This window comes from Lepus europaeus, chromosome 11 (assembly GCF_033115175.1).
Source record: "Lepus europaeus isolate LE1 chromosome 11, mLepTim1.pri, whole genome shotgun sequence".
Taxonomy (NCBI): Eukaryota; Metazoa; Chordata; class Mammalia; order Lagomorpha; family Leporidae; genus Lepus; species Lepus europaeus.
This window is the reverse complement of record NC_084837.1, coordinates 67031714-67058564: the sequence shown is the minus strand read 5'-3', so window position 1 is coordinate 67058564 and position 26851 is coordinate 67031714. Positions and strand designations below refer to the sequence as shown.

The 26851-nt window shown below is 42.6% G+C and overlaps 1 protein-coding gene across 5 annotated transcripts in view; it reads left to right on the top strand.

The window, feature by feature from the left end:
• Positions 1-22876, top strand: part of GATM (glycine amidinotransferase) — a 53526-nt gene extending 30650 nt beyond the window's left edge. For 4 of the 5 annotated variants that reach the window (XM_062205835.1, XM_062205832.1, XM_062205834.1 and 1 more), the window contains exons 3-9: positions 14624-14819; positions 16346-16536; positions 17343-17480; positions 17610-17774; positions 18435-18498; positions 18923-19039; positions 21851-22876. In XM_062205835.1, coding sequence (XP_062061819.1) covers positions 14723-14819; positions 16346-16536; positions 17343-17480; positions 17610-17774; positions 18435-18498; positions 18923-19039; positions 21851-21963 — 885 coding nt within the window. In that variant the 5' untranslated portion in view covers positions 14624-14722 and the 3' untranslated portion in view covers positions 21964-22876. Of the gene's footprint in view, positions 1-4317; positions 4464-5923; positions 6143-14623; positions 14820-16345; positions 16537-17342; positions 17481-17609; positions 17775-18434; positions 18499-18922; positions 19040-21850 lie in introns of those variants that run through there. The other variant, XM_062205831.1, reaches the window with a different exon arrangement.
• Positions 22877-26851: the final 3975 nt, after the last annotated feature.

Sequence of the window (26851 nt, the reverse complement as noted above, 5' to 3'; positions counted from 1 at the left end):
TCCACCTGAAGTACCAGCATCCCATATGGGCACCGGTTTGAGTCCTGGCTGCTCCATTTCTGAACCATCTTTCTGCTAATGCCTGGGAAACAGTGGAGGATGGCCTAAGTGCTTGGGCCCTTGCACCCATGTGGGAGATCTGGAAGAAGCTCCTGGCTCCTGGCTTCAGCCTGCCTCAGCTCCAGCCATTGTAGCCATTTGGGGAGTGAACCAGCAGGTGGAAGATCTCCAAGTCTCTGTCTGTTTCTCTCTCTCTCTGTAACTCTGCCTTTCAAATAAAATAAATCTTAAAAAAAAAAAAAAAAGGTTTCCTATACCCTAAACTCTGGATACAGATGTAGCTTAGGATGTATAACTTCTGGAGATAGCTTATCTCATGCATTGTGTGTGTATATTTACCATTTTCACAGAGTATCTTTTTACCTCTAAGGTCTAGGAATATTTTTCTCTGAGCTTACATTTGCTTCCTATGTACAGATTCTGATGCCAACAATGGTAGTAAGATAATGCATTCTTTTTTTAAAAGATATATTTATTTATTTTAAAGGTAAAGTTATAGAGAGGCAGAGGCAAGAGGCAGAGAGAGAGAAAGAGAGAGGGAGAGATTGAGAGATCTTCCATCTGCTGGTTCACTTCCCAAGTGGCCGCAATGGCTGGAGCAGGGCAGATCTGAAGCCAGGAGCCAGGGCTTCTTTGAGGTCTTCCATGTGGATGCAAGGGCCCAAGGACTTATACCATATTCTGCTGCTTTCCCAGGCCATAGAAGAGAGCTGGATTGGAAGTGGAGCAGTTGGGATTCAAACTGGCACCTGTACAGGATGCCAGCACTGCAGATGGTAGCTTTACCCGCTGTGCCACAGTGCCGGCCCCAAAATAATGCATTCTTGCAACAGGTTCTTTTGTTATTCATTGTTTTAATATTCAGAATTTCAAAAATACTGGCCTTTGTTGATTGGAACCAGGTAGAATTGGGCATAAAGTGATGAGGGAGAAATTAAAAAGCAAAATCTGGCATTGTGTTTCTGGTACATTTTCTATTCTTTGTTCTTTAATCTCTCTTTACATCCCTACTAACCTAAATTATGCCTTTAAATTAACCTACTGAGGAACACTACTGTTAGACTTGAATATATATAACTGTTAAGTCTGGACCACTAAGATCCTTAGTTTTTTGATAAAAGTTGTTGGAGTTGCCTATTGCCAATGAGGGAAAGGAAAGCAAGAGTAGTCAGTTTATTCTCTTTCTTCCCAATAAGACAGCAACTAAAGAACAAGGAGTTACCAAGTATCTTTATAGAAACTTTGCAGAATTGATCCAGTATTTGACAAAACAATTCAGTCTGGAAGAATTATGCTGTCCTTCTAAAAGTGTTACATATTTTTTTTTTTTTTCAAGAACAAGGAATAAAAGAGAAAAGAAAAGGATTGTGTATGTTGGGGGTGGGGAGGTGCTTTGATTTTCTTTTCCTTTTTTTTTTTTTTTTTTTACAGGTAGAGTTAGTGAGAAAGAGAGAGAGACAGAGAGAAAGGTCTTCCTTTTTCCGTTGCTTCACCCCCCAGATGGCTGCTACGGCCGGCGCGCTGCGGCCGGCACTGCGCCAATCTGAAGCCAGGAGCCAGGTGCTTCCTTCTGGTCTCCCATGCGAGTGCAGGGCCCAAGCATTTGGGCCATCCTCCACTGCCTTCCTGGGCCACAGCAGAGAGCTGGACTGGAAGAGGAGCAACCAGGACAGAATCTGGTGCCCCAACCCGGACTAGAACCCAGGGTGCCGGCGCCGCAGGCAGAGGATTAGCCAAGTGAGCCAGGGCACTGGCCTAATTTGATTTTCTAATACTAGGATGGTTTGAGTGGCTCTGTCCGCACAGTGTCCATTGAATTCCAGGAGATAAGGTGTACCATATGGCTATAATAAGACTTTTTCTCTATGTAAAGCTTAATGATTCCTCTCAAATCTCATTATTACCACCCAGTTCTTATATCTACAAATATGAAATGTTGTCTTTAATGGGTAATAAGAGGATGTTCTCATCTCAGACAAAAATGGTATAGAATAACATCAAAGCATTGTTACAGATACTTACATTCTTTCATTGAAGAGGGGCACGTCTCGGGCCACCCTAAGGACACGGAGAAAATCAGACCTCAGATGTAGCTGTACTTCTTTTTGGGAGGAAGTATTTTTAAAGTTAGAGAAATGTTCACGACTTGCCCCAGCCCTCATTAGAAGTGTAAAACCTTCATTAGAAAGGTATGGGGATCTGTTTCGATTGCACGCAGCGAGTTAGCAGCAGAACTGATATAAACCCAGACTCACTGACTCCTTTCACCATATTATATATAACATTTGGGGGCTTCCCTGTTGTTAAGAGTGGAAATGTGTTGCCTCATATGCATAAAATTCTTTGTGCCACATCAAGCTCTGTGTGTACCATCTCTCATGTTGGCCCCGGACAACCTTTGCGCCAGGGACAATAAATGTAGTTGTTCTCATTTTGTAGACAAGATTGCAACAAAGAAGACAAATCGTAGTCTGTATCAGTCAAAACTAGAACCCATTTCTCCCAATTCCCTCTCCAAGGCTCTTTCACAGTGCCATCTTGCTAGCCTGGTGCCTTCCATCAATGAACTTTGGAAATCAAGTTTGAGACACCAGAATTTGCTCTCCTGCATGGAACCTCGATGTTAAACTGAATTCTCTAGTTTTTCACAAATCCATAGAAATTAAGACTTAGCAGTATGAGGGAACTACTGTGTTGTTTTTTTTGTTGTTGTTGTTGTTTTTTTTTTTTTTGGGGGGGGACTTTGTTTCTGTTTTGGAAGGTAGAGAAATATCTCCCTCTCACTGGTTCACTCCACAAAGGCTCACAACATCCAGGGCTGGACTAGACCTAAGCCAGGAGCCTGAAACTACATGTGGATCTCCCACATGGCTGGCAAGGACCCAAGTACTTGAGCTACCTATCACCTGCTGCCTCCCAAGGTGCATATTAGTAGGAAGCTGGATCAGAAGCTGAGCCAGGACTGGGAATTCAGGTACTCCCATACGGGGTGGGCATCCCACACAGCGCAGTAACTGCTGTGCCAAACACCCACTTTTTTTTTTTTTAACAAAAGCATCCTAATCAAGTTGAAACAAAAATTGTAATACATGAAATGGGAGGAAAGAGCTATCAGTAGTAGTCCTCCCTCATTTCTGACCCACATTTGTCTCTATTTTCATGATTGACTTTCCCAAGCTAGGGGCAGGTGGCCAAAGAGCATTTCAAAGTCAAGTGGTCCAAAGAACACCAGACAGGCTGGTGGATGGAAAACCCAGCCCCAAACGAATGCATGATCCCAGCTCCAGACTCAGACCTTCTCAACCCTCAAACCCGGTGTTGCCTTAAGACCGCTAATCTCTAGGTGGTTTCCTTTACTGTGCAATGAGGGGACCGAGTCAGTGTGCATACCTGAAGTTAAAAGTAAGACTACCGGCTGGCACCGCGGCTCAATAGGCTAATCCTCCACCTGCGGCGCCGGCACACCAGGTTCTAGTCCCGATTGGGGCGCCAGACTCTGTCCCGGTTGCTCCTCTTCCAGGCCAGCTCTCTGCTGTGGCCCAGGAAGGCAGTGGAGGATGGCCCAAGTGCTTGGGCTCTGCACCCGCATGGGAGACCAGGAGAAGCACCTGGCTCCTGGCTTCGGATCAGCGCGGTGCACCGGCCGGCCGCAGCAGCCATTTGGGGGGTGAACCAATGGTAAAGGAAGACCTTTCTCTCTCTATCTCACTGTCCACTCTGCCTGTCAAAAAAAAAAAAAAAAGTAAGACTACCCAGGTTTTGCATACTTAAATTCACAAACATACATTTAAAGCAATACCAGAGGTCTTCAAAAAGTTCAAGAAAATGCGTATTATGAAAAAACTATGCGTGGATTTTTTTTTTTTTTTGGCACCAAAATAAGCCCGTCTTTGAACGCCATCTCCACGAACTTTTAAAGTGCCCCCTCGTATATGTGCAGAAACATCTTGAAATCCATGCACACAGGAGAGTCCTCGGTCGGAAGTCACACACACCCCTTCCCTGAGACGCCAGTGAACCTCGTGGCGGGCAGTGGAAGCATCAGCGGACTGACAAACTAAAAAAGGGCAAGCCCGGAGACTGGGCGCGGCTGCCGCAGCCCGGACAGTTCCTAATTCGGGGCGGCCCCGAGCTCCCGGCCCAGTGCTCCGCAGCCCACCACCTGTTCCCGGCAGCCAATGGGGCGGCGGGGGCCGGCCGGGGCGGGGCGCGGATACAAAAGGCCACAGGCTGCACGCGCCCGTACACCCGCTTCGGTCGCGCTCTCGGGAAGCTCGGGCTGACGAGGCCGTGCGCCGGGAACATTCCGCTCGTGGACCAGCCGGACCTGGGCGATGCTGCGGGTGCGGTGTCTGCGTGGCGGGAGCCGCGGCGCCGAGGCGGTGCACTACATCGGGTCTCGGGTGCGTGCGCCACCCACCTTGTCTGGCGGTCTCGCGTCTCCCCTTTTGCTGGGCTCAGCGCGCAGAGCGGAGAGCGGCTCCCTCCCGGGCCCGCCGCGTTCCCTGGCTTTCCCTAGCCAGACAGAATTGCTAGAGTCTCCGTGCCCCTTCCTTGGAGGCCGAGCTTCAAGAGCCGTGGCTGCTGGGAACTTGGCAACGTTCCCCTCGGGCAGGGGGCGTGCGTGGCAGCCCCAACCCGTGGGGGGCACAGTTGCTCTACGCGTTTTGGGCCACCGCAGCTCAAGGGGTGCTGTCTTCCTCAACCTGACAGCTTTCTACCCAGGGAGAGGGGATGCTGCAGACCGGGGGCTCCATTTTGAAGTGTGGCGTTGTTGGGGTTCAGTGCTCTGGGTGTGCAGAGAGTTGGGAGAGCCTTGGGGAGATGCGTGTGGGGTGGCTGGAGTAGAGGGTAAGTGGGAACTGGGGACGGAGCGCTACCATGCAGGCTCACTCCTACCGTAAGTAACACGGAGTCCTGGAATCACAAGCGGAGTTGGAGCAAGTTCTGCCCTGAACCCGGAGTTTCTGCTTAGCCCCGCCCTCCACTTCTCTGGGATGTTGGGTTGCGCCTGCAGACCCTCCCTTGCTCTCAGGACAGGAATAGCTCAGGGAGCCTGGCTTCCCCAGCAGCTGGGTCCAGAACAGCTGTCACTCTCCCTCTGGCTTTGGTCTCCAGCCCTGCTGCCCTCCTTCCCCTTTTAACAGCAGAAATTTGGGTGCAGAAATTTGGGTGGCTGAGAGATTCTCCATGCTCCACCTCTTATAGGACCTGTATTTTTAAAGGACTTTTTGCAATTCTTAGATTTCCTTTTGAGTTGTTCAAATCTGTGCCTGGGTGAACCTTATTTTGGCTAAGGTACTATGTACCATCTGTAAAATGCCAGCAGATGGCAGCTGGTCATCTCAGTGCCATAGTACAAGAAGTGGATGTAAGAGATGAACATTTCTGAGTCTAAAGTTGATTTTTCTGAAATATAAGGCCCTATTGTACACCTGCTTCCACATTTCCATTTGTAAAAGTTAATACTTTTTAAAAGGCCTAATGTTGGTAACCTTTGATCCTGAAGGGTGGAGGAGGCTCTCTCGCCTGGCAGGACTTGGCAGAGATCTGTGAAGCAACTTTCTGTGGTTTTTCTTTAGAAAAGTTGCTGAAAGTTTGATGAAAGCTTGTTTACAGAGATCTGTTCTGAGGCCTAGATGATGGTGTATGGTCACCAGACACAAACTTCTACTGAGGAGTTTTATGGAGTTACAGTGAATAACAATAGCTAAAAAGGCAATATGCACATGAACTATAAGGTGGATAATCACCTGTAAATGTCTGACCATATTATGCTGGGTTTTCACCCCATCTTTCCTTCCTCCTCCCAAGTATTCTACAGGGCTGCACAATAACCTCTTGTTGTTTTCGTTCTTGGAAGCTTGGAAGAACCGTGACAGGATGGGTGCAGCGAACTTTCCAGAGCACCCAGGCAGCTACAGCTTCCTCCCAGAACTCCTGTGCAGCTGATGACAAGGCCACTGATCCTCTGCCCAAGGACTGCCCTGTCTCCTCTTACAATGAATGGGACCCTCTGGAGGAAGTGATAGTGGGCAGAGCAGAGAATGCCTGCGTTCCACCATTCACGGTGGAGGTGAAGGTAACGCCAGGGACTCGGGGGTCTGGAAGTGCCTCTCCTCCTGCAGTGTGGCCTCTGCTCTCCCCTCCTCCATGACTGTTTTCATTTTAGCTTACTTCCTTCTGTCCCCAACTGAGAGTGATAACTCTGATAGCTGCTAGAAGATAATCCTTCACAGTCCACTGTGTTGGGTTGAACAGAATTTCACTTCTGGCCTCCTTTTAGCCATGCTCACAGCTTCAGCTCCCTCCTCCACCCTGGTCTAGTTCTCTCTCCTGAATACCATCCAAATGACATGTTAAACTTTTTTTTTTCAGTCTCTTTAAAAAAAAAAGATTTTATTTTATTTGAGAGTTACAGAGAGAGAGAGAGGAAGAGAGAGAGTCATCAATCTGCCTGTTCATTCCCCAGATGGCTGCAATAGCTGGAGCTGATCTGATCTGAAGCCAGGAGCCAGAAGCTTCTTCAGGGTTTCCCCACACAGGTACAGGGGCCCAAGCACTTGGGCCATCTCCTGCTGCTTTCCCAGGCCACAGCAGAAAGCTGGATCAGAAGAGGAGTAGTGGGGCCAGCACTGCAGCGTAGCAGGTAAAGCCGCCATCTGCAGTACCAGCATCCCATATGGGCATTCGTTCGAGTCCTAGTTGCTCCACTTCTGATCCAGCTCTCTGCTATGGCCTGGGAAAGCAGTAGAAAGATGGCCCAAGTCCTTGGGCCTCTGCACCCATGAGGGAGGCCTGGAGGAAGCTCCTGGCTCCTGGTTTCAGATCGGCTCAGCTCCGGCTGTTGCAGCCAACTAGGGAGTGAACCAGCAGATGGAAGACCTCCCTCCCTCCCTCTCTCTCCCCCCGCCCCTTCTCTGTGTAACTGTGATTTTCCAATAAATAAATAAATTAAAAAAAAAAAAAAAAGGAGCAGCCAGGACATGAACCAGTGCCCATATGGGATTCCAGTGCCGCAGGCAGAGGCTTAGTCCATACCACAGCGCCAGTCCCATGTTAAACTTCTTAGTGGATTTTGCCACAGTACCTCAGACTCGATACATTTAGAGTTCAGTTGCCAACCATCCAGCTAAACCGGAGCCTTCTTCATCTCTTCTTTTAGTTATTGGCATTCCTGTTTAATCAGCCTAAAATACCAAAGAATCATCTGATTCATACTGCAGTCACATCCTCTACATCTGTTCTGCAAGGTAAAGCAGGTGTTTTATCAGAATGAATCTTGCCTCCATTCCTCTGCTTCTGCCTTGGGCCAGGAGCTCACTGTGGTCAGTCATTGCATTAAGCTAGTGTAGTTCACTCTAACTGATCGTCCCCGTTCACTCTTCTCTGTAGACCACCTTCTAGCTGCTATCAGAGTGATTCTTTTCAATCCCAATTTAGTCATGTTACTCATCCTGCTCCCATCACTCCTTCTGCCACTCTGTGCCCCTGCTGCTTGGGATCAGGTCCTGGAATGCAAGAGCCTTCACAAGATGGCTCTTGTTTGCATTTCCAGGACTCTGCATTTCAGTCATTGGCTCATCTTAGGGATGTGTTAGAATGACAGGTAGCAGATAGTCATTCTTTTCAGAAGACTTTATAAGACAACTATGAAAGTAGCCAAACTACTCTCTGTTCCCTGAAATTTCCATGCCTTTGCTCCCACCTAAGCCTCTTCCATCCTGTACTCTCTAGTCTGCCACTACCTGGCTCCAGTGCCTTCACAAAGCCTTCCAGAATTTCCCTGACAATGTATAAGCTCCTTCAAAAAAGCAAAACTTTTTCTTGTTCTTTATCCATAGGATTCTTTTGTCTAGGGCCTTGATGGGTTGGTGTTCATGTTGTATACTGCATCAGAATCCCTTATCTCAGGGAGCTTCCTTCACATTTGTAGACAAAGCCAAAGCTTCCGTTAATAATGGGTGACACATTTATCTTCACTACACTTAGTTCTTCCTGAATATTTATATTTTTATTTGTAATGTGAATTGAGGAAATAATTTCTATAATTGCACTACCATCATCATCTGAAATATTGCCTGCCATGGGCCAGGACTCAGAGATACTGACACGAAAGAACTTCCCTTCTATTTAGAGAGGTGTGATGTTCACATGGCAATGAAGACTAAGTATTTGGTGCCCACCAGCTGGCACGGCAGTTGAAGAGCCAGGAGAGCTAAGCAATGATCAAGTGCTGAATAGTTAGGAAGACTTCTTGTAGAAAATGAATTCTTGAATTAGACCTAGAAGACAAAGCAATAGAAAAAGTAGTAATTCTAATTGTGATATTTGGAATCTGATGAACAGAACAGCTGACATGTCATACATGTGTTTTTAAAAAGCATGATCTGATCTTGGGGCTGGCGCCATGGCACACTAGATTAATCCTCTGCCTGTGGCGCAGGAATCCCATATGGGTACCGGGTTCTAGTCCTGGTTGCTCCTCTTCCAGTCCAGCTCTCTGCTGTGGCCCAGGAAGGCAGTGGAGGATGGCCCAAGTGCTTGGGCCCCTGCATCCACATGGGAGCCCAGGAAGAGACACCTGGCTCTCCTGGCTTCGGATTGGCATAGCTCCGGCCATTGTGGCCATTTTAGGGGTGAACCAAAGGAAGACCTTTCTCTCTGTCTCTCTCTCACTGTAACTCTACCTATCAAATAAGTAAATAAAAAAAAATCTTTAAAAAAAAAATAAAAAGCATGATCTTCCATGCTCACTTTGGCAGCACATACACTAAAAAGCATGATCTTTCTTTTTTGACAGGCAGAGTAGACAGTGAGAGAGAGAGAGAGAGAGACAGAGAGAAAGGTCTTCCTTTTCCATTGGTTCACCCCCCAATGGCCGCTGCAGCTGATGTGTTGCGGCCAGCGCACCACGCTGATCTGAAGCCAGGAGCCAGGTGCTAGACAGAATCCAGCACCCCGACTGGGGCTAGAACCTGGTGTGCCAGTGCCGCAGGCGGAGGATTAGCCTATTGAGCCACGGCGCCGGCCTCTATATATTTTCTTTTTTTTTTTTTTTTTGACAGGCAGAGTGGATAGTGAGAGAGAGAGAGACAGAGAGAAAGGTCTTCCTTTGCCGTTGGTTCACCCTCCACTGGCTGCTGCGGCCGGCTCATCACGCTGATCCAAAGCCAGGACTCAGGTGCTTCTCCTGGTCTCCCATGCGGGTGCAGGGCCCAAGCACTTGGGCCATCCTCCACTGCCTTCCTGGGCCATAGCAGAGAGCTGGCCTGGAAGAGGGGCAACCAGGATAGAATCCGGTGCCCCAACCGGGACTAGAACCCGGTGTGCCGGCGCTGCAAGGCGGAGGATTAGCCTGTTGAGCCATGGCGCCGGCTTATATCTTTTCTTGAAAAGAAGTCGTCCTATCTAGTAACCATTTTAATTGGTAAATTCAGGCAAAAGTTTTTCATTTTACTTGTCTTTAAAATGATTTACTTTCATACTATGTGAACTTATGGAATCAGGATTTTTAGGCATAATGAGCTCTTTGTCACTTGACTTCTGACTTCAGACTTTGTCATTCCATGGACTTGTGTAAAGCGTGCCATGCTGAAGTCAGGAGTCTGGGATGAATTAGGCATTTGATAAAAGCTTGCTATCTAGTCTCTGTTAATCAACTGACCTTGTACGAGATTCCACAAATTTCTGGGCCTTGGTAAAATGGCAGTATTAAGAGGTTTGCTTTCCACCTAAGATGATTAAATATAAAGGCCAAAGGTTGCGTGTTAAGTATTTTAAAAAACAATCTACAACTCATCATAGTTGTATGGCTCTAGTTTGCCAATTACGTTACAAAAACACATTGAAAGTGAAATGGCTGTGAGTAAGTATTAGTAATATTAGCAGTACTGATTTCATTAATTTGGTTATTTCTGTTTTGTGTCTTATGCAAACTAAGCTAGTTATTGAGGAAGAAGTAAATGTAAGACATGCATTGCATCCAGAAGGCAGGGCTTTGCCTTCTAGAATAGAAGAATGACACAGATTATTAATGATTATAGAATAATAAAAGATAAAATAACATAGTAAACTAGTTATTCACAACTAGAGCTTAGGGTATGTTAGAAGATATAAGTGCTAGAGAAGTGTTAAGGAAAAGAATGATGAACACAGTTGTCAGGAAGCACAATTTTCTCATTGATTTATTAATTTATTTGAAAGGCAGAGTGAGGGAGACAGACACAGAGAGAGAGAGAGATCTTCCATCTGCTGGTTTACTCTTCAAATGCCCACAATAGGTAGGGCTGGGTCTGGCGGAAGCCAGGAGCACAGAACTCCATCTGGGTTTTCCACATTGGTGGCAGGGGTCCAAGCACTTGGGCCATTGTCTGCTGCCTTCCCAAATTAGAAGGGAGCTGGATCAGAAGCAAATTAGCCAGGACTCAAGCTGGCACTCCAATAAGGGATGTGGATGTCCCAAGTGAGGCCACCTAACCTACTACACCACAATACCCACCCCTCTAATGGCTTTTTATTCTGTGAAACATACTAAATCTTTGCTGTACAATGTATGCTTTTTGTTTTGCTCGTTTTTTTTTTTTACAAAGCTCTTGAAAAATGACCTTTTGTAAAATATAAGATTAATCAAGGTTAATGTTACATACAGTTACAGCTGGATAAATAGAAGTAAGTTTCTATTGACATTTCTTAGCTTTCCAAAGACATTGTGTAAAAGTTCATTTGGAAACCCTGTAAAGGATTTCAGACTCTGAAAGACTATATTGTTTCTAGGAATGCTGCATCTCTGCCACAGATTATTAAAAATATCATATGCTAAGCATGTAATACAGTGCTTGTTATCTTGCACATGTCTGGTAAATGATTGCTAAATCATTATCAAGGTTATTAAGGAAGAGTAAACAATTTCCAAATATCTCTTGTAAAATATAATTTGCCCTGTTCATTTGGACTTTGTCCAACCCTTGCCAGATTATAAACTATACAAAAAGAAAAAAAAAAAAAAAGCCCTCACACTTGTTCAAATAACTTTTTTCCCCCAGGAGTTTACATTTATCAAAGCAAGCTTCACTTTGTACAAATAGTCACACAGGACATTTTGGAATGAGTCTGGCAAGACAACACAACCTCATCTGTTGTAACCCAGTGTTAAATTTTCAAAGGCTTCTTGTCCCTTCGTGGAGTGTGAGAGATGTGCCTGGCATGAGAAGCAGGAAGTGGTGAATGGTTGGGCAGTACCCAGGATGTGTCTGAGCAGAATATAAAGAGTCATTATTACTTTCTCTTTCTGGTTGCTGCTACAGAAATTACTAGGACTAAAACATAGTGGGATGTTTTTGTTTTGTTTTTGAAAGAGTACATTGGTTTTAAAAAATATTTGGATGTTGTTTGACTATAGATCTTTAAAAGTTAGGAAACAAGTTAATGATTCAAATAGAGGTCGGCAAACTTTTTCCATACATGGCTAAGTAATAAATGAGTTCAGGCCATAGATATCTGTTACAACTACTCAACTCTCATCCCTTCTAATTTGCCTGGGAAGGCAGCTGTAGACCAAGTGTAAGCAAATGAGTATGCCTGTATTCCCATAAAACTATTCCTACACACAGGCCATGGGACAGATTCAGTGTGTAGACCTCAGTTTCCCAACTCCCTTTTTAGAGCTTCACTGGCATCCTTCGTATTTTCTAAAGATCTATTTTTCAGCTGCTTTTTCTCATCTTCCAGGTTCGGTTCTAGCCCAACTGATGATAATTCTAGATAACAAAGGAACAAGAGGCAAATCTGCTTGCATATCTTTGATGTTTAACAGCCTGAGGTGAAAATGGAAACAGGGAAACAAAATCTAGAAAATATATTTTTTAAAAAAGATTTATTTATTTGAAAGGCAGAGTTACAGAGAGGCAGAGTTACAGAGAGAAAGAGAGAGGTTTTCCATCTTCTGGTTCACTCCCCAAATGGCTGCAACAGCCTGAGGTGAGCCGATCTGAAACCAAGAGCCAGGAGCTTCTTCCAGGTCTTCCATGCAGGTGCAGGGCCCAAGGACTTGGGCCATCTTCTACTGCTTTCTCAGGCCATAGCAGAGAGCTGGATCAGAAAGGGAGCAGCCAGAACTCAAACCAGAGCCCATATGGGATGCCGGCACTACAGGCAGTGGCTTTACCCACTACACCATAGTGTGGGCCCCAAGATATTGTCTTTGACAATAAAGAGTAAGGTATCTAGACTTTTAGTCCATCTCAATGGGCAGATACCATTGGCAGCAACATGAACTGTGTTAAACCATTCCAGTTTTAAAATATTTTGCACATCTAGTTAAAAATGTTCAACCACTGGAACATATCCGAGTCCCTTTGTGTGTTTGGCACAATATCAGACAGTCAGTGCACTTGAGTTCTGATCCTGCTTATCCAGTTTGTAAGTGAACACATACTCCGAGAGCCTCTTTCCTTGCTTACAAAATCAATGTGTAAGGATTTGCCCTGTCTCTTAGGATTATCCAGAACACTAACTGAGAGACCATGTAGTTAAAGTATACTTGCTCCAATACACTTGAGCCCATTACCCAGTTTTACCCATATCAGAAATGATCTGATTTAGGATAGAAATACTCCTGTTGCCCATAGTCAGGACTGGTAGTTGGTCAGCCAATCAGTAATATAAAGAACCTTTGGGGGAAAAAAACTTGCTTTAAGTGTGTTTTTTAACTAAAAATGTAATTGTAATTTACTTTACCAATCTTTTGGTGAAGTTCCAAGACTTTTTCTTAGAGAGTATTTTACCTAATTGGAGTTCTGCTTCATTATCTTGATAAATTATAAGTTGCATCACATTTCCCAATATCTTTCTTTAAACTGACTGAAAATTTAGACACTTGTAAGATAATCCCAGTCTGGATCTTTCCAGATTTTTTAAAACCAGTACGTTATAGTTGTGTTTACCATAATCCAACAGTACTTTTTAACAGATTGATCAAGCCATTTTAAAATATTCAACTGTTTTCCATTTGGTTGTTTTTAAAAGAAATAAAGATTTACTTATGTATTTGAGAGGCAGAGGGACAGGAGTCAGGGGAGAGAGGGGGAGAGAAGGGGAGAGAGAAGAGAGAGAGAGAGAGAGAGAGAAAGGAAGAAAGGGAAAGGGAGGGAAGGAGAGAGGGATGTCTTCCATCTGCTGGTTCACTTTCCAAATGCCTGCAATAGCCAAGGCTGGGCCAGGCTGAAGCCAGGAGCCAAGGTCTCCCACATGGGTGGCAGCAACCCAAGTACTTGGGCTATCACTTTTGCCTTCCAGACATATCAGCAGAAAGCTGGATTGGAAATGGGGTAGCCACGACTTGAACCAGGCACTCTGATATGGGATGTGGGCATCTCAAAATTGCTTAACAGGCTGTACCAGAATGCCTGCCCTGGCTATCTTTTAAAATGCATATAACCCCTGGGAACCTTCTAAATGTTAAGCTTTTTTCAGCTGCTGAAAACTTGTGACTTCATTTATCAGATGATGTCTTTTTTAAAAAAAAGATTTATTTATTTATTCGAGAGGCAGAGGCAGAAAGAGAAAGAAATCTTCCATCCACTAGTTTACTCCCCAGATGGCTGCAACGGCTGGAGCTGTGCAGATCTGAAGCCAGAAGCCAGGAACTTCTTCCGAGTCTCCCATGCGGGTGCAGGGGCCCAAGGACTTGGGACATCTTCTATTGCTTCCCCAGGCCATAGCAGAGAGCTGGATTAGAAGTGGAGCAGCCGGGACACGAACTGGTGCCCATATGGGATGCTGGTGCTGCAGGCCTGGGCTTTAACCTACTGCGCCATAGCGCTGGCCCCAAGATCAGTGTCTTTTATGACAAAAGGATCTGAAGCAAAGTGAGAGCTTGGATGGATTGGGGAAAGGAAAGGTATGGTTGATGTGAAACACATCGACTGGACAGTACCAAAGGCAGACTTGTACTGCCACATAAATTTGCCAAGTGCTAGTTCTCTTAAATGAGAAAATCAATAATGGATTTTTAAGAGAAACAAAGCATTTTTCCTAAGTATGTCCCTAACCTTAACAGGAAGAGCCTATCGTTTTTTTGTTCCCCACAAAATATTTTGAAGTACCATCTTCCAGACAGAATTCTGGAATACTGGGATAGCCCATGGTTTGGGCTTAGTATCGGTGCTTTTATTCTCTCATGCTATTTTGTTGTTGTCCTCTTGTTTAATTTTGTGGAGAACTTTCAAGTGGGAGCACCTATGTCCTGTTCTTTGGTGAAGCATGGTAAAAAGTGGCACTGAGGATGCTAAGCCTGACTGAGGGCATACACACTGTTAGTGGTTGGGCATGAGATCTCAGGCAGGTGAAGCAAAAAGCCTCAAAATATCAAGATAATTGAGTTCTTCACTCCTCAAATATTGGGTGTCTTTCCAGAGCCAGTATCCTCCATGCTGTGAATCAACACTGAACCAGACATGGTTGATCCAGTTCATCATTCAGAGAGTTGTTCACCACTCCTGAACATACCCATGAGCTGTGTTTTTCTCCTTTAAGTATTTCATTTTGTTTCCTCTACTTCTAGGCGAACACGTATGAAAAGTACTGGCCATTTTACCAGAAGCATGGAGGTCATTATTTTCCCAAAGATCACTTGAAAAAGGCTGTTGCCGAAATTGAAGAAATGTGCAATATTTTAAAAATGGAAGGAGTGACCGTGAGAAGACCTGACCCCATTGACTGGTCATTGAAATATAAAACTCCTGATTTTGAGTCGACTGGTAAGTGATGTGGGATAACTCTAACTGTTAGTCTCTTTTTTTTTTTTTTTAAAGATTTATTTATTTATTTGAAAGGCAGAGTTATAGAGAGGCAGAGGCAGAAAGAGAGAGGTCTTCTACCCATTGGCTCACTCCCCAGATGGCCACAAAGAACTGGTGCCCATATGGGATGCCGGTGCTTCAAGTGGCAGTTTTGGCCAGAGCCGTGGCTTAACAAGCTAATCCTCTGCCTTGCGGCGCCGGCACACCAGGTTCTAGTCCTGGTTGTGGCACCGGCTTCTATCCTGGTTGCCCCTCTTCCAGGCCAGCTCTCTGCTATGGCCCAGGAAGGCAGTGGAGGATGGCCCAAGTGCTTGGGCCCTGCACCCTCATGGGAGACCAGGAGAAGCACCTGGCTCCTGGCTTCGGATCAGCGCGATGAGCCAGCCACAGCGGCCATTGGAGGGTGAACCAACGGCAAAAAGGAAGACCTTTCTCTCTGTCTCTCTCTCTCTCTCTCACTATCCACTCTGCCTGTCCCAAAAAAAAAAAAAAGTGGCAGTTTTACCTGCTACACCACAGTGCCTGCTCCTGATTCTTTTGATATGATTAAAATACATACATTCTAAACTTCCTTGTAAATGTAATGGACTCTCCTTGGAGGAGCAGTTTTCCTAAAACTTTCTAGTTTTTTTCCTTGTATGGCAACAGTGGGTTACATTTAATTTTCCTCAAGAACAGATATTAAGAGGGAATACAGACATTTCTATTTTGTTTCTGATATTACTCAATGACTGTTCTTGTCCTCACTGTGTTCTAATTTATAGTTCTAGAATGATTTTTTTTTTTTTTGACAGGCAGAGTGGACAGTGAGAGAGAGAGACAGAGAGAAAGGTCTTCCTTTTCCGTTGGTTCACCCCCAATGGCCTCTGTGGCTGACGCGCTGCAGCTGGCGCACCATGCTGATCTGAAGCCAGGAGCCAGGTGCTTATCCTGGTCTCATATGTGGGTGCAGGGCTCAAGGACTTGGGCCATCCTCCACTGCACTCCCGGGCCACAGCAGAGAACTGGACTGGAAGAGGGGCAACCGGGACAGAATCCGGCGCCCCGACTGGGACTAGAACCTGGTGTGCCGGCGCCGCAGGTGGAGGATTAGCCTAGTGAGCCACGGTGCTGGCCCAGAATGATTCTTGACTCAATTTTTATCTTGTGATACTGATATTTATTAAGGAAATCTATTCCTATATTGCAAGAAAGGAGCTTAGAGAAGATGAAGGCTTGATGGGTCAAGATCTTTTTGAATTACTTTATTATTTAATTTTTGTTTTCCTTTTTGCTTGGTTTCCTCATCCCTACATAGAATTCATGTTAATCTATTATACTTCCCCCATTTTATATAATAATTATATATACAAATGTGCATGTACAGTGTTTGCAGTAATATTTTTACCAAAAAAAACCCCACATCATGTTATATAGACTTTCCTATCTTGGAGATGTTCATGTTTTCATCACTGAGGTTGTCGTGGAACTTTGTGGTCTAATAGGTTTATACGGTGCCATGCCCCGAGACATCCTGATGGTTGTGGGAAATGAAATTATTGAGGCTCCTATGGCGTGGCGGGCACGCTTTTTTGAGTACCGAGCATACCGATCAATTATCAAAGACTATTTCCATCGTGGTGCCAAGTGGACCACGGCCCCTAAGCCCACAATGGCTGATGAGCTTTATGACCAGGTAAGTCCCTAATTATATAGGTTTAGTAGCATTCCTTTACAGAGGCGGGGAAACTTGCCAAAGGACACATTGCTTTTCTCTGGTGTAGAAGTCACTAGGTTGAAATCTGTTCTCTTCTTCTAGAAAAGAACCTGGTCACATTAAAATGAAATATAGGTCCCTTGTCAAATCACTAGGTCCCTTGTCAAATCACTTACTGTTTGGTCATTCATAGAAAAAAATTTGAAAATCAAAATGTCATATAGGAGTTTAAAGACAGAAATAAATAATGAATTAATTCCACCACACTTGCTCAAATTTGGCAAAGGAAACATGAATCTCATTTTATGGTATGAGTTAGGCTCAAGACCAAATGCCTTTTCTAAAAGAACATAATGACTTCATCCTGTTTGCTTTCAATATTGAAGATAGTGTCATAAATGCAGTATAGGTCATAGGATATTTTCAGAATAAATTACTGCCGTGTCCCACTTGTTTCTAAGTATATTGGAAGCTATTTTACTCATATGCATGGATTTTTTAAAATATTTGCACCAAAATAAACTTGTCTTTTAATTCCATTTCCATTAACATTTTACAATACTCTAGTTGTGCTTACCTTTTTCATTTGCTGTTGTGATTTCTTTATCATGGACCTGCTTCTCTTCCATGAATGTTTTAGTTTAGAACTGAGAAGTAGTAGTATTTTGGGAAATGATAATGTGAGTGAGGTTTTTGGTTAGTAATATATACCTTATAAATAATTGTCTGACAAAAAATAATTTTCTCATGAACCAATTGTGTGTGTTCATTCTTCTTCCAATTAGGATTATCCCATCCATTCTGTAGAGGACAGACACAAATTGGCTGCTCAGGGAAAGTTTGTGACAACGGAGTTTGAGCCATGCTTTGATGCTGCTGACTTCATTCGAGCTGGAAGAGATATTTTTGTACAGAGAAGCCAGGTTGATAAAAGCGACCTCTGAAATTTCACACTATATTACTGTATTTCTTATTTCAAGTTAGAATAGTTTTATCCTAAATATGTTTGGTTTTCTAAACCTGAAATCTTTACAGATTGTCTTTATTTCCAGGTCACAAACTACCTGGGCATTGAGTGGATGCGTAGGCATCTGGCTCCAGACTACAGAGTGCATATCGTCTCCTTTAAAGACCCCAATCCCATGCACATCGATGCCACCTTCAACATCATTGGACCTGGTCTCGTGCTTTCCAACCCTGACCGGCCGTGTCTCCAGGTAAGAGAGTCTAGCAGCTAAGTGATACTGCCACTTTTATTTTAAGCCCTTCCATTGATCTTAATGGTTGTAAATGACAAATTCAGCAATGTTCAACGTGATTGTGATCAAACATTGGATTGCTTATGATGTATTCATTGTAAAATGTCCAATACTCAGAAATACACATCATTGCCATGATAATTAGTGTAGTGTTGTCAGACTTTGACTTTGGCTGCTTGCTGTTATTAAAGCCTCAAGTTTGTGCTTACGTGTGTATTTTTATCAGAGTGTGGTATTATCTCATAACTGGCAGCTCGGTTGTAAGTAAAATGATTCCTGCACGGCAAGGGTGATGCCAATGGGCAGTGGTTGTCTTCCCCATCTAGTGGATCAGGCTCATTTGGTCCAGCTTACCCTATAAGGAGGAGTGGAGCTGCTAATTTGCAGCTGCTGTCCCCACCACCTGCTACCTCCTATTTCTGCCCACTACCCACTGCTTCCAATCAGGCAGTAGGCGATTTTATGTTATTTGCAATGCTGCAGTACACCTTTGGGAAGATAGCATCCTCAAAAGAATTATTAATGGTAAGGGCTATCAGAAACCAAGGATGGTAAGAATGGCATAAGTTGATTTAAGCCTCTTTGTGTTTTGTATTGTTTTGTTTTTTTGTCTTGCAGATTGAACTTTTCAAGAAAGCAGGATGGACCATAGTTACTCCTCCCATACCTGTCATCCCAGATGGTATATTTACTTCTAAATACTTAGAGACTTAAATTATTACATCAGTGATCCAGGATCACTAGAGAACTAGAGGGAGTAACCCAAATTTTAGCCATTTGGAGAAACTGTTTCCCAGTAAGGAGTAACATAGTACTTGGGACTGAGAATACAAGACTGGGGCTTGGGGTTGCAACTTTTCCTCCCATAGAAGATGAAAGTGAGAGAATAGGATAACATAAGATTACAGAAAGTAAGGTATGATGTTTTAAAGGAAACAGGATGAAATCCAAATGCATATGAGTTGTTTTAAGATTAAAATAAGTTTTCACATGGAAAGTGAACTGCCAAAATAATTAAACTATGACTTAAATATTTATTCTTTGTAAATCTTTGCTTTAAACAAAAATGAGAATAGCTATGGTTTAATTATTGTTGTTATTTTTAGATCACCCACTCTGGATGTCATCCAAATGGCTTTCCATGAATGTCTTAATGCTAGATGAGAAACGCGTTATGGTAGATGCCAATGAAGTCCCAATTCAAAAGATGTTTGAAAAGCTGGGTATGTACAGTAAATGCAACATGTTGTCATACATGAAAATGTTAAACAAGAACTAAAGAAATGACACACTAGGTCTGATGGGTAATTAATTTAATTTCTTTTCCTTTTAGAGGCATTAAATTATTATTTTGTAGATGGCCAATATGTTTGTTTTCAACAAGCATAGCCACAAAAGATTGGAGATTCACTCGAAATTCATGAAACACTCCCTTAGCAATAAGTTTATCAGTCTTATGTGTCTTTATGTGGAGAACCAGCTCTTTGCAGATGAACATACAGAATGATCAGCCCTTCCCCAAATAGGAAATCATGAGGGCCCCTGAAAAGTAACTTAATAGTCATCACATATTTTAAAGAGCTTAGAAAGGAAAAGATGCAGAAGTGACTTATGTGTGCGGTAAACACAATTAACAAATTACAAGCATTAGAAGATGTGAGTAGGCCGGCACCACGGCTCAATAGGCTAATCCTCCACCTTGCAGTGCCGGCACACCGGGTTCTAGTCCCGGTCGGGGCACCGGATTCTATCCCGGTTGCCCCTCTTCCAGGCCAGCTCTCTGCTGTGGCCCGGGAGTGCAGTGGAGGATGGCCCAAGTGCTTGGTCCCTGCACCCCATGGGAGACCAGGATAAGCACCTGGTTCCTGCCTTTGGATCAGCACGGTGCGCCAGCCGCACGGCAGCCATTGGAGGGTGAACCAACGGCAAAGGAAGACCTTTCTCTCTGTCTCTCTCTCTCTCACTGTCCACTCTGCCTGTCAAAAAAAAAAAAAAAAAAAAAAAGGAGACGATGTGAGTAAACCATTCGCCTTTGAATTAAAGAGCAGACTGGGTTTTACTGAAGTGGGAGGTTGTTTATCCTATATTAAAAATTTAAACCGATGATTCTGGTACTATTAATAAGGAAAAGATTTTCATTCAAGCTGTTATATAGAGTGCAGATATAAATGCATATATTTATTATTCTTAACATATTTGATAAATGCTGAGTGTCAAATAAAGCCAAGCAGTTTACTGATTGAAATTGAGCCTTTTTTGAAAAAATGTATTTTCTATATTTCAGGCATACTGCCCAGAAGAAATGATTTTCCCTTTTGGCATTTCCCTTCTTAATTAAATATCAGTTAGTAAGATTGGTCTCTCCATTTTCTTTCTCTCTCTCTCTTTTTTTTTTTTTTTTTAACAGGCAGAGTGGACAGTGAGAGAGAGAGACAGAGAGAAAGGTCTTCCTTTGCCGTTGGTTCACCCTCCAATGGCCGCTGCAGCCGGTGCGCTGCAGCCGGCGCACCGTGCTGATCCGAAGTCAGGAGCCAGGTGCTTCTCCTAGTCTCCCATGGGGTGCAGGGCCCAAGAACTTGGGCCATCCTCCACTGCACTCCCTGGCCACAGCAGAGAGCTGGCCTGGAAGAGGGGCAACCGGGACAGAATCCGGTGCCCCGACTGGGACTAGAACCTGTTGTGCCGGCGCCACAAGGCGGAGGATTAGTCTAGTGAGCTACGGTGCTGACCGGTCTCTCCATTTTCAACTGAGCAGACTGACTCCTGCTCATGCTATGCCACTTTTCTTCTGGTTTTCATTAAATAACCTATTTGCATGGGGTCAGTTTTTTTGTCTATTAAGATTTTGTTATTTTTCAACTTAAAATAGTATAAAGTACCAAATATATGAGTTATTATTTTACTTTCAATAGTTGAGGTTCCTTTCGACCACAGGGAACCTGTTATAGCAAATTTAACAAAAGCAACTGAATTCCCTCCAATTCAGGATTAAAGTGGCTGTAGCCATGTGAGTAAGATAATAACATAATTCTAGCAGGAAACATGCTCATGGTTAAAAGTCCAATCCATACCCAGATGTACTTCCTACTCTTGTCCCAACCCTATTCTTCCTCTTCAAAGCCCTGCTTGGCCTCCTTTGCTCAGGCACATCCACCTGAGTGAGTCCTGCCACCTTCCTCTTCCTGATGATGCCAACTGGACCCTTTGTGACTCTGGCTATCTGCTCTCTCAAAATAATGAGCTCCTTGAGGGAGGAAAATAGACTTTTAAACCACAGTAACATAATAGATTTTTCATGAATACCATTGAGTAAGTAGGCCCTACATGTCACAGCCATGCATTTACAGAGAGTAGCAGATTATATGAATTATCTGATTAGCTTTGATACTTATATAACCATAAAACTCAGATACTAAAATACCAGTTCTGTTTCACTGTTCTTTAAGGTAGCCTATTAAAGTTAGTCTATATCAGCTAAACTTTCCTTAAATATGAGTATATAAAGCCAACTTTCCAGGTTGGTTAAATTGAATTTTTCCTGCCAAATCAACATGGTAGAAGCAATCTGACAAAGTATTTAAAATACAGTTCAAAAAGGTCTTGAAATTTTAGTACTTGATGATTTTGAACATTGATAGATATGCAATCATATTTCAAAAAGTTTGTGGGTCAAATGGAATTTAAAAATATGTTTATTTTAGTGCCAACATTTCTGGAATCCATGCAGTTTTTTCATAACATGCATTTCCCATGAATTTTTTGAAGACCCCATGTTTGCTCATCAAGTCTGTAGACTTGTGAATAATTAATAAAACAAAACTTCAAAGTCTCTGTTGACTTTTTGTTGAGGATTTCATATTAGCAGTGGAATAGATTAGAGGAAATATGACTGGTGAAAATAAAATAGAAAGAGAAAAGACTACTCTGGGTTGGGTTAAAACCTCAGGATTCCTCCAAGTCTTCAGGTTTACTCTCTGTAGGGGAATCTTCGTGTTAGTCCATCTCACTAACCACATGTCTCTCTTTCACTGCAGGCATCAGTACCATTAAGGTGAACATCCGTAATGCCAATTCCCTGGGAGGAGGCTTCCACTGCTGGACCTGCGATGTCCGCCGCAGAGGCACCCTGCAGTCCTACTTCGACTGAGCAGGCCTGAAGGGGCTTGTGGCGGGGCCTCAGATACACCTGAGAAGCTTAGGGGCAAGGTTCATTCTACTGCTTTAAAAAGTGCATGAATTATAGTGCTTTAAACAATCATATCCTTAACAGGGGTCTTAAGCCTGGTTTACTTTTATTACCTTTCTTTGGCATAAGGAAAATAACTTCTTCTAGGTATTCTCTACTCCTAAAGTTATTTACTATTTGGCTTCCAGTATAAAACTTGGTGAATGTGTACCAAGACAAAAATCAGTCACTTGAGTAACTTGGCCACTAATATTTAACCATCTACCTCTGTTTTTAATTTTCTTTCCAAAAGGCAGCTTGAAATGTTGGTTCTAATCTTAATTTTTTTTCCTTTTTGGTAGACTTGTGAATGTTTTTATTATTTTCTAAATGAGAGAAAGACTTAGAACATAAACAGACCCTAAATAGATCCAGGTAATTGTCTCTTTTTCTAATAAGGAATTTTTCATTTTTTGTTTTTTAAAAATAAACCTAGACCATGCAAAAACTAACATGAATTTTCCATGAAAGTTTTTAATATTCTGATGTCAACATAGTACAACTAAAAACCTTTTCATATTACTTACCTCATTTCAAGTGAACTATTTTAATCTTTTTCCTCTCTTTCTAAAACTTTACAGAAATATTTAGTGTAATAGGGTATAACTTTTAGTTAGTTCCCTAAATTTTCAATATATAATAGATATGTTGCATCTTGGTAATCTAAGTCTTGTTTACAGATGTGCAAATTATTTAAAGCATAGACTTTAAAAACATTTAAAAAAAACTAATGGAGGTAAAACCTACATGCAATGTGAAATAATTTTAATATTGGACACTGCACATGTATTTTTATTCTAATAAACGTTTGTGTTCCAGATTGGATTTTATCAGAGTTTGGTGTCAGTCTAATTATTTTAGTGTAAGTAAAGTGTTTAAGTGTAGCTCTTGGGACAGAATTCTAATTCTCTGAACAAAATTCATCTCAAATTTAAACTCAGTAGAGTCACATGTTACTTACCCATGGGAATGCATTCTGAGAAATGTGTAATGGGGTGGTTTCTTTTTCATGTGAATTTCAAGAGAGCATCTTTACACAAACTAAGACAGCTACAACTAAGACAATATAATCTGATGGAATCACCATCGCACGGCCGCACTTGAATTCAGAAACATTTAGCGGTCAGAGTTTAGTTTATCAGTTAATCCACTCATTGGAAAATATCTGAATATCTTCTGGGTAAAAGGGACTATTGATCTTGGGCCCCAGAAAGGAAAAAGAGTCTGTGTTCCGCAGTTGCTGAGTGATCCTGTTAGCAGACACAAGAGGGTGCGTTTGTTTACAGTGTCACTGAATAATCAGCCTCCAGCAGGTGCTGCTCAGAGTAAAGGAGACAATGGGAAGGCAGAGTCCCCTAAAGAAACTGGCCTCCCAGACGCAGTTTGCTGGGGCTTTTATAGCAAGGGGTAGGGGAGTAATAAGGTGATACAATTTTTATTTTTAAAAAGATAAATATCAATGTTCCAGTCTGTCCTATTTTAAACAAAAAGTCTCTTAAATCACATCATCTTTCCCCTCCTTTTCAAGGCCAAATTTCACCAAAGGCTACCTATACTTTCCACATTCATTTTCTTGTCTCCTATTTCCTGTTCAATTCACTGATGGCTAAAACTTTCCCCAACTTCGTCAAAACCTGCATCCTCTGAGTTCAACAAAGAACTGAGAGATCCAGTGGACACTTTCACTCTTTATCTTGAAACACGTGTCATCTACAGCAAGATTCAGCAGATTGTGGCTGGCAGGTGGAATCTGGACTGCCACCTGTTCCTAACAGGTCCTTTGAACTAACAGTGATCTTTATATTCTGTAATAGTGGGGAAAAAATTAAAAGCCTATTTTAAGACACATGAAAATTATACAAATTCATATCAGTGTCCTTAAATAATGTCTTTTTGGAACACAACCACATTCACTAGTTTATGCCCTGTCTTTGGCTGCTGTTGTGTTACAGTAAAGGCAGAGCTGAGTAGCTGCTGTCACCGCTTTGCATGCAACACAAGTCAGTGACACAGTTGTAACCTGACAGCATTTCAAGTGCCTCATGTGCCACTGTACTCATGATATGCTATTCTTTTTTTAAACTGCCAATCCATACCCATCATGTCAAAACAAGAAAAGTAGATATCACATGTCATATTTCTAAGGCACAGTAGAATATGAATTATTTTTATTAAAATATATGGCAAAACATCTATCTACAATGCATATTTTACAATGTCACTATACAATGACATTGTAGCTATACTATAATAATGCTATATATGTTAACATTATTGGAGGCATTCATTACAATATTCCCATCTCAGGAAAAAAACCATCAGAAAAAGAAAACTTTAAATGAAATAACTCATTATAACAAAACGTCTTCACAAAAATAAATGAAAGTAAGTCTTCAGGGCTGGCGCTGTGGTACAGTGGGTTAACACCCTGGCCTGCAGTGCCAGCATCCCATATGGGCGCAAGTTTGAGACCTGGTTGCTCTACTTCTGATCCAGCTTTCTGCTATGGGAAAGCAGAAAATGGCCCAAGTCCTTGGGCCCCTGCACCCGCGTGGGAGACCCGGAAGAAGCTCCTGGCTCCTGGCTTCGGATCAGCCCAGCTCTGGCCATTGCAGCCAACTGGGGAGTGAACCAGTGGATGGAAGACCTCTCTCTCTCTCCTTCTCTCTCTCTCTCTCTCTGCCTCTCCTCTCCCTGTGTAATTCTAACTTTCAAATAAATAAATCTTAAAAAAAAAAAAGAAGTCTTCAACCAAAGTTAGTATCCTATTTGCTCATTTTTGTAGCCAAGCAAGGAAAGCCATTTCCAGTACTAATGGTTAGTTAATTAAGTCATATTTGATTGCAGCAGCTGAAGAAATGTGTCCAGAAAACACAAACTTATTTAAAACTATTAGCCTTCGGGCTGAGCCTTGTTGTGCAGCAGGTTAAGCCACCACTTGGGATATCTACATCCCATAAGCTAATGCACCTGGGAGGCAGTAGATAATGGCCCAACTAGTTGGGTCCCTGCCTCCCACATAGAAACCCAGATGATGTTCCTAGCTCTGGCTTCAGTGAGGCCCAGCTCTGGCTGTGTGGGCATATGGGGAGTGAGCTAGCAGATGGAAGATACCTCTTTCTCTGTCTCCCTCTTTGTCACTCTGCCTTTCAAATAAATAATTAAAACCTTTAAAAATAAATAAAACTTTTAGCCTTTTGCTACGCAAAATTGCTCTAAGAATTAGGATATTGGGAGCCATACTGATAGCCAATTAAACAACAATCCAAGTGGTTTACCTGAACTCTTAAGGAGGCAACAGATGTTACCTATGCTGCTCTGCTGTTGGTATTCCAGGAATCAACACTGTCTAAAATAACTAAAGAATTGTGTGACTCTCTCAACTTGCCTTCCATTAGCAGTTCAATGGCTTAGCAATGGCAAAGTTTTACTGCAATTTTTTCACCTCAGGATTTAGATTGAAATTTTTCTGGAGAACTGCCCTCACTATTAATAATTTTGGAAATTAGTTTCTCCTGTGGACTTAATAATGATTCTTAATTCAACTTAAAATTAAGAGACAAAACAGTATTTATTTTCAAAACTTAGTTTGATGAAATCATTTAGATGTCAAGTAATATCATTTCCTTACACATTTTCCATGCTATCAAAAATTAAAAAGCAAGATCTCCATTGTCCATTTGCAACAAATGTATTGTCTGAGCTCAAATTACATTTCCAGTAGAGTTTCTCTAACCTCAATGTGAGTACAAAGGAAATGTCCATTTAACGAGCAGTTTAGAGGAGTTTTTATCTAACTTTGAATTGAAAGTGATTTATTTGCAAAGTAATGACATGCTAAAAATCAACCATCAAGAGAAAAAATCTAATAGAATTCTGTAAATGCCTTTCCAAGCAATGAATATGCTCAGTTTGAATAATATTCCTATGAATGGTTATCAGTATTTGTCAGTACCTGAATTATGAAAAGACATTTAAATTATAGAAATATGTAAAACCGGGGCCGGCACTGTTGCATAGCAGGTAAAGCTGCCGCCTCACTGCTGGCATCCCATATGGGCATCAGTTCAAGACTCAGCTGCTCCACTTCCCATCCAGCTCCTTGCTAATGCACCTGGGAAGGCAGTGGAAGATAACCCAAGTTCTTAGGCCCCTGCCCTGTGTGGGAGACCCAGAGGAAGCTCCTGGCTCCTGACTTTGGATCAGCACAGCTCCGGCCATTGCAGCCATCTGGGGAGTGAACCAGCAGGTAGAAGACCTTTCTCTCTCTCTCTGCCTCTGCCTCTCTGTAACTCTGCCTTTCAAATAAATAAAGAAATCTTTAAAACCTTATTAGAGATCATCATTAATATACGAGTATTAGCAATTTGTTTTGATGACAGGGAACACTAACTTTGAATGCTAATTAAATAAAGTGTTATCCACCAAAAGAAAAGTTCATTTTTCTCATTGGTAAAACTGTACTATCAAAAAGGTTTTTAAATTATTTTTGTTATACTTTGAATTTGGCTAAAAAATTGTATGGAAATTTGTTTTCTCATTGTTATGTAAGCTCCCACATAATCATATTGTTTTTTAAAAAATATTTATTTTTATTTATTTGAAAGACACAGAGAGGGAGGGAGAGGCAGAGACAGAGACAGAGACAAAGACAGAGACAGAGAGATCTTCCATCCATTCGTTCACTCTCCAAATGGCCACAATGGCTGGGGCTAGGCCAAGCCAGAGCCAGGAGCCAGGAGCTTCTTCTATCCTATATGAGTGCAGGGGGCCAAGCATTAGGTACATCTTTTGCTGCTCTCCCAGGTAC